Source organism: Carlito syrichta, unplaced genomic scaffold (assembly GCF_000164805.1).
Source record: "Carlito syrichta isolate Samal-C Ts95f unplaced genomic scaffold, Tarsius_syrichta-2.0.1 Scaffold115728, whole genome shotgun sequence".
NCBI classification, from domain to species: Eukaryota; Metazoa; Chordata; class Mammalia; order Primates; family Tarsiidae; genus Carlito; species Carlito syrichta.
In genome coordinates, this window is record NW_007059824.1 from 27,341 (window position 1) to 35,121 (window position 7,781).

Consider the following 7,781-nt stretch of genomic DNA (forward strand, 5'->3'; position numbering starts at 1 on the left):
CTCAGCCTTCCGAGTAGCTGGAATTACAGGCATGCGCTACCACGCCCGGCTGATTTTTTGATTTATTGTAGAGATGAGGTCTCGCTGCCCAGGCGGGTCTCGAACCCGCAGGCTCAGGCAATCCACTCACCTCAGCCTCCCAAAAGCACGGGATTACAGGCTGAGCCACTGAGCCTGGCTTTTTTTTTTTTTTTCAGTCAGATTCTTACTCTGTTGCCCAGGCTGGAGTGTAGTGGTCCACTCAACAGCCACCGTAGCCTCGACCTGCTGGGCTCAAGCAATCCTTCTGCCTCAGTCTTCCAAGTAGCTGGAACTACAGGTGCGCACCACCACATCCAGCTAATTTTTTGATTTATTGTAGAGACGAAGTCTCGAATCCCTGGGCTCAGGCAATCCCCTCACCTCGGCCTCTCAAAGTGCTGGGATTACAGGCCTCAGTCACTGCGCCTGGCCCCCTGCTTAAAATTTAAAAAAAGGACTGAGATCTTTAGAGATATAAGCACTATTTGCTTTTTTGTTGTTGTTATTTTATTTATTTATTTTTTTGAGTTGGAGTCTCACTCTGTCACCCAGACTGGAGTGCAGTGGCCGCCCCCGGCCACCGCAGCCTCGACCTGCTGAGCTCCGGCGATCTTTCCGCCTCAGCCTTCCAAGTAGCTGGAACTATAGGCGTGTGCTACCACACCCGGCTCATTTTGATCTATTATAGAGATGAGGTCTCACCAAGTTGCCCAGGCAGGTCTCTAACCCTCAGGCTTAGGCAATCCACTCACCTCAGCCTCGTAAAGGCGCGGGACTACAGGCTGAGCCACCGAGCCTGCCTATAAGCACTATTTGATATTCAGAATAGAAACTGTTCTGGAGTTGTGGCACACCGTAGTCTCAGCTACTTGGAAGGCTGAGGTGGGATAATTGCTTGAGACCAGGAGTTTGGGGCTGCAGTGAGCTATGATGGCACCACTGCACTCCAGCCTGGGTGACACAGTGACATGCCATCTTTAGCCCCTCCCCAAAAAACCACATACTAAGTTGTGAAATAAGGAAAGCCAACAATGTTCTGATTATTTTTTTCCCAGTCTAATCATTACGCAATATGTATTCTGAAATTTCTTTTCTCTTCCTTTTTTTTTTGAGCCCGAGTCTCTGTTGCCCAGGCTGGAGTGCAGTGGCATGTTCACGGCCACCACAGCCTCGACCTACTGGGCTCAAGCAATCCTTCCACCTCAGCCTTCCAAGTAGTTGGAACTACAGGCACGTGCCACCATGCCTGGCTGATTTTTTTTTATTTATTGTAGAGACAAGGCACACCAAGCTGCCCAGGCTGGTCTTGAACCCCTGGGCTCAGGCCATCCTCTCACCACAGCCTCCCCAAGTGCTGGGATTACAGGCTTGAGCTACCATGCCCAGCCTTTTGGTGTTTTTCAATATTACCCCTAACGTTGTGGCAGCTGCAATAGCTATGCCTTAGGCCTTGTAGAGTGGCACTTACTTCCTTTTTTGTTTGTTTGTTTGTTTGTTTGCTTTGTTGTTTTTTTTTTTAGTTGGAGTCTCTGTCACACAGACTGGAGAGCAGTGGCCGTTCCCGGCCACCGCAGCCTCAACCTGCTGGGCTCTGGCGATCCCTCCGCCTCAGCCTTCCAAGTAGCCGGAACTACAGGCATGCACTACCATGCCCGGCTAATTTTTTTATTTATTGTAGAGATGAGGTCTCGCCTGCCCAGGCGGGTTTCGAACCTGCGGGCTCAGGCAATCCACTCACCTCAGCCTCCCAAAGGAGCGGGATTACAGGCTGAGCCACTGGGCCCGGCTGGCACTTACTTCCTTAGTCATTCAGGGCTCTTTGGTGGAAAGGTTTGGGGGGCATCGTGAGGACTAAGAGAATGGGCAAATAAGAAGAAAGAAGGATGTGGATAAAGCAAGGGACACTCAGATCTCAATGGCACCTCTTCCTGGTGGTGTCCCTAGAAACAGCTAGTCCTCCCTTTGCCCCATCCCACCTCCGTCACTGAAGACGTCCCCTTGGCCCCTCCTTCAGCAGCTCACCCATCAGAGAGCAGGTAGTACTGGCAGGACATGGGGATCCCCTCCTCTGAGTGTACAGTCTGCTCCACGATGAACACTTCCACCTGCTGGTGGCCCACCTGGATCGTCTGGAAGCCCAGGGCTTGCTGGCAACAGCCAAAACGGGGAGTGGAAGGTGAGGTGGATGCCCACCAAGGTCTCCCCCGCCGTCTTTCCTTGGCACTTCCTCCATCTCACACCTTCATCCCTTGTTGACCAGGGATAAGCAGCCCTTGGCTGTCCAGACCCTCAGGTGCCATATTTGTGCTGCATCGCCAAGCTAAATTGGGGCTTCCCTCATAAACAGCCAGGTCCAAGTTGGCTCTGCCTCAGCCCCTCCCAAGCCATCGCGCTGACCAAGCGCTTCTAGTTGGCAGATTCTGTTACAGGGATGAGGAGCAGTATGGAGGGGATGTGTGAGAGGATAGGAAGATGGGCTGCTGAGGCCAGTGGTTGAGGGGTAGAGCCAGGCTCTGAGGCGTGAGACCCGACTGAGATCTGTGGCCACTTCAGGCCTGTGCTGCTGGCAGGCTGTCCCTATTGTAATGAAAACTTAAACCCTGATATGACTGTGGCCACGGAGAGCAAAGTGCTCATATTAAACATGTGTTTCAAAGAAAACGTGGGGATGTGTCATGTGCTTGTTTGCGTCAAACATATCACTGCATGTTTTGTTTGTGATTAACAGCCTGGAATGTAATTTACAAAATTGATCCAAGAAGGACAAATTAGCCCCTAAACTGTCTTATTCAAAATCGCAGGTGTTCAAAGCCACAGCTTTAAAATCACATATTTCAAGAAGTCCTAGGCATTTTGATTATGAAATTTTAGCCAAAATAAAAGAAAAAAAAAGGGAACAAGCTTCAGGGTTGAGAAATAATACAAGAATATGAAAATGTAGTTGGAAAGCCGGGTGCTCACACCTGTAATCCCAGCCCTTTGGGAGGCTAAGGTGAGAACCCAAGGGCTCAAGACCAACCTGGGCAACTTGACGAGATCTCCTCTCTACAATAAATCAAAAAATTAGCCGGATGTGGTGGTGCACACCTGTAGTTCCAGCTACTTTGAAAGCTGAGGCAGAAGGATCACCTGAACCCAGCAGGTTGAGGCTGCAGTGGTTGTGAGCATGCCACTGCACTCCAGCCTGGGTGACAGAGACTCTGACTCAAAAAAAAAAGAAAAAGGAAAAAAAAAATTGTAGCTGGAGATGTTGCATTTCCTGAAGTTAAAAAAATGATGTATCAGTTGGGCATGGTGGCTCACGCCTGTAATGCCAGCACTTTGGGAGGTGGAGGCAAGAGGATTGCCTGAGCTCAGGGGTTTGAGACCAGCCTGGGCAACTTGACGAGACTTTCATTTATCTCCACGATGAATCAAAAAATTACCCAGGCATGGTGGCACACACCTGTAGTTCCAGCTACTTGGAAGGCTGAGGCGGAAGAATTGCCTGAGCCCCGCAGGTCAAGGCTGCGGTGGCCAAGAGCATGCCACTGCACTTCAGCCTGGGCAATGGAGTGAGACTCTGACTCAAAAAAAAAAAAAAAAAGATGTATCTTTTCAAGCAGCACTGCACTATGTTTATTTTTCCTGGACTGACTTTCATGCAGAGAAGGTCGCTTCCCTGAACTGTTTCCGCCTCTCCATCCCTCTCACTCACACCACCTGGCCCACACTTCATCTCTCTAACAAAGGTGGTTCTTCCTTCTCGTGCCCTGGGGAGCCTCACTCCCACCCCACCCCCGTTTTATCCCCACCCCAACTCTCTCTTCCACACCACAGCATCTTCTCTCCTTTCTCAGCGCCCTCCATGCCCCTTTCTAGTTTGCCCCCAGGCCAAGTCCCCTCCCCAGGAAGACCCCTCACGTAGGTGGAATAGCAGAGTTTGCCCTCGGTGTCTAAGGCCAGGAAGCGGGCATTGTGGGGCACCATTCGCCGCCGGGCCATCACCCTCAGCAGCACCAGGTTGGCAGCCTCAGATATGAAGCCCTCAGTTGAGTACCAGGGGAAGAAAGTCACACCAGTCTTGATTTCCTGTTCAGAACAGATCTGGGTCAGGGACCTGGAGCCAGGGAAGGGCAGGAGGTGGGCAAGCTGGGTGTTGGGCACATGGCTCTTAATGAGTCCTCAGTCCAGGTTCCTGGCCGAGACAACCTTGTCCCTGTGTACGGTTCTGAAGAGAATCTGGAATGCAGCACCTACCTGGCGGTGGTCCCTACCTCACCCTCCTTGATACTTCTGGTTATGGCCAGCTGGTCATCCTGCTTCATCAAACTCATCGTCCGCTTCATGGGGAGGATGAGAAACTAAGGGTCAGAGCACACAGGGAAACAGGGAAGGATCAGGGATTCTCTGGGTCCCCCCAGAGGTCATCTGTCCATTATTTTTTTTTTTTTTTTTGAGTTGGAGTCTCACTCCGTCGCCCAGGCACGCTCATGGCCAACCCAGCGTCGACCTGCTGGGCTCAGGCGATCCTTCCACCTCAGTCTTCCAAGTAGCCGGAACTATAGGCGCGCACTACTACCCGGCTAATTTTTTATTTATTGTAGAGATGAGGTCTCACCAAATTCCCCGGGCGGGTCTCGAACCTGCAGGCTCAGGCAATCCACTCGCCTCGGCCTCCCAAAGTGCTGGGATTACAGGCTGAGCCACCGAGCCCAGTCCATTATTCTTTACAAACGAGAAAATTGTGACTTAAAGATTTTGACTTAAAAAACAGCAGCCGCAACAAACTCCCAAACCCCTTCCATACATGGTAAAGCTCAAGAATAGCAGTCGTGTCATTGGGCAGATATGAAGTTCAAAGGCAATGAGCTTCAGAACACTGGTTCTAAAAGACGGGGATGGTTTCTGTGGGAAGGTTCTTAGATACGAGTAGTTTCCGATGTGTAAACAGGTCATGGTCACATTCCAGAAGTTAATGTAGGGGCTGGGGTTGGATGTGAGGGGTACAGAGCTAGAGGACTTGGAGGCCAGGTGGCGATGGCCCTCAGGGAGTGCTGGGCTCTCAGGCTGGAGGAGGGTATGGGCATCGGGAGAACTTATCAGCAGCAACCTGCTGCTGACCTCCAGGATCCCAGATGGGCTTGTTTTCAAGTTGTGTGTGGTGGGGTTGGCAGGGTAACTGGGGAGACAAGTTGGGGTGACATTCTGCTGGGGCCCCACCCTCCCCCCCAGGGTCTCCATTCTTTCACCCTGGATTGGGGTCAAGGCCAGGGCTCTGGGAGGTACCTTGATGAACTCATGACTGTGCTGTTCCATGAGCTCCAAGTGTTCTGAGAGAGAGCCTGGGGGGGTGAGGAGGCAGAGACTGACGTCACAGGCCACACGCGTGGTTGATCGAAGGAAGGGATGGTGGTGGCTCAGGTTGGAGGACTAGGTGTAATGTGATCTCAGAAAAACTACAGGATGCGTCAGTGTTGCTCTTGTCCTGAGCCTGTGGCGTGAATCACCATCCCGTCACCTAAAGGGGCTGGTACTGAATAAATATCCTGGGAATGCTGGGGAGGAGGTCGGAGGAAGGAGAGGGGTGACAGATGTCAGGCAGCAGGAGCTCTACCCAGGAGGGAGTTTCCACAGAGTATTTTGTCCAAAAAGCCACGACTGAAGGCGTGCACGAGGAGGCAGTATGACACGACGCCGAGCTCGTCTTTGTATTTCCCTTCCTGCACATCAACGGTCAGCTCTCCCTGAGGCTCCCCTGTGTCTGAGACAGTGGCCAAAGTCTCCGAGAAGCACAACATCTGCAGCTCCTCCTGCCCTGAGGGCGAGGGACCGTGGGAACAGATAAACCCTCTGCTAATCCTCTGACCCCCTCCCACCAGTGCCCTCAAAGACTCCACCTCCACCCTCCTCAACCCACACCCCTTCCGGCTGGCATCCATCTCGCCTCCACGGGCGTTGGCAGGAGCCCCCGGGTGAAGATTCCCCCTCCCCATGTCCCTGGGGTCCTCCCTTGAAGAATGTCAACAATGTCAACTTTTCTGAGTCCCAGGGGAATCAAGGCAGGGAGCCAGATGCCGGCCGTCTGAGCCTTCTCTCTTCCCTCCTCCCTCGACTGGCATCCCTCCCCCACCCCCGACCCCCACGGTCTGGGCTCACGGAGGGAGCTGAGGAAGTCGATGGCTTCAGCATTGGCCTCTGGGAGTGGTGGATGCTCCGGGCCTGAGGGCAGGTGGTCCTCGGCTGCGGAGCCTAGAGAGGGAGCCGAGGCTAAGATGGAGGGCCCTGGGGAGAAGGGCAGGGGTGGGGTGGGAGTACCCCAGTCCTGGCCCCCGGCTTCAAGAGCATATTCGTCCTAGACCACCCTGAGGGTGGATTGTGAAGGGGAACAGGTTTCCCCCTTTCCGGCCCAGCAGCTCCCTTCCCACCTAAGGAGTGAGTTTGGGAGGACATGCCGTCTGCCACAGCCCGGTCTGTGTCCAGCTGTCTCCATGGTAACCGGGACCTAGCTACCGCCTCTTAAGGGGCCATCAACCGAATTCACGACATCCACACCTTGGAGGAAATTGACGCTGCCTTTCTGGGGCTCAGCCCAAGCTTGAGGTGTCCAGCAGAGGGAGCATTTGCCATTCTTAAGAGACGGGGGAAAGAAATGGGTCATTAGAATGACTTTGGAAGTGGTGACCCGGAGTCTGACGTAGCCTCCAATGAGATGCCTCGTGAATCTCTCTGCAAGTTGTAGTTCTCATACATGCAACAGTAATGGTGACAGCAATAGAAATCATAGCAGGCCGGGCGCGGTGGCTCAGCCTGTAATCCCACTTTGGGAGGCCAAGGCACGAGATTGCCTGAGTCCGGGGGGTTCGAGACCACCCTGGGCAACTTGACGAGACCTCGACACTACAATAAATTAAAAAAAAATAAGCTGGGCGTGGTAGTGTGCACCTGTACTTCCAGCTACTTGGAAGGCTGAGGTGGAAGGATGGCCTGAGTCCAGCAGGTCGAGGCTGCGGTGGCCATGAGTGTGCCACTCCGTTCCAGCCTGGGCAACAGAGTGAGACTCCGACTCAGAAAAAGAAAAGTCACAGTAAAACTCTACACCACACTTACTCTTGGTGAGACACTGCGCTAAAGGGCTTTACATTCCTTTTCTCATTTAATCTGCAGACCAGCTCTGTGTGTGGGTATTTTTGTTACTGCCGCTTTATGGATTAAAAAAAAAAAAGCTGAGGCAGAGAGAGGTAAAATGTCTTTCCAAGGTCGCACAGCTAATAATTGGCAGAGCCAGGACTCAACCCGAGGTGATCTAGCTCCAGGGTCTAAGAACATTCAGAGGAAAAGGAAGCAGTAAAAACGTTGAATTTGAACAAGTGGCACAGCTTCTTGGGGAGCGACTAAAGACATAGTCTTGAAAATGGAGACTGATATGACTCAAACCCCAGGCTGAGGGCTATTTGATCCCCATCTTGTAAATATTGGAGTTCATATCATAGTGCCTATAAAAAGGGCCTCAGGGCTCCTGTGGCTGATGCCTGTAATCCCAGCACTTTGGGAGTCAGAGGTGAGAGGGTTACCTGAGCCCAGGGGTTTGAGATCAGCCTGGGCAACTTGGCGAGACCTCGTCTCTACAATAAATCAAAAAATTAGAGCCGGGCTTGGTGGCTCAGCCTGTAATCTTGCACTTTGGGAGGCTGAGGTGAGTGGATTGCCTGAGTCCGCCAGTTCAAGACCCACCTGGGCAACTTGGCGAGACCTCATCTCCACAATAAATCAAAAATTAG

The 7,781-nt window shown here is 52.4% G+C and overlaps 1 protein-coding gene across 1 annotated transcript in view; it reads right to left on the minus strand.

Moving 5' to 3' along the window:
- Positions 1-6,453, minus strand: part of CATIP (ciliogenesis associated TTC17 interacting protein) — a gene marked incomplete at its 3' end in the record, with an annotated part of 8,306 nt that extends 1,853 nt beyond the window's left edge. The window contains exons 1-7 of the mRNA XM_021706558.1: positions 6,429-6,453; positions 6,160-6,285; positions 5,618-5,818; positions 5,290-5,345; positions 4,278-4,364; positions 3,925-4,092; positions 2,044-2,168 (exon numbers count right to left, since the gene is read on the minus strand). Coding sequence (XP_021562233.1) covers positions 2,044-2,168; positions 3,925-4,092; positions 4,278-4,364; positions 5,290-5,345; positions 5,618-5,818; positions 6,160-6,285; positions 6,429-6,453 — 788 coding nt within the window. The remainder of the gene's footprint in view (positions 1-2,043; positions 2,169-3,924; positions 4,093-4,277; positions 4,365-5,289; positions 5,346-5,617; positions 5,819-6,159; positions 6,286-6,428) is intronic.
- Positions 6,454-7,781: the final 1,328 nt, after the last annotated feature.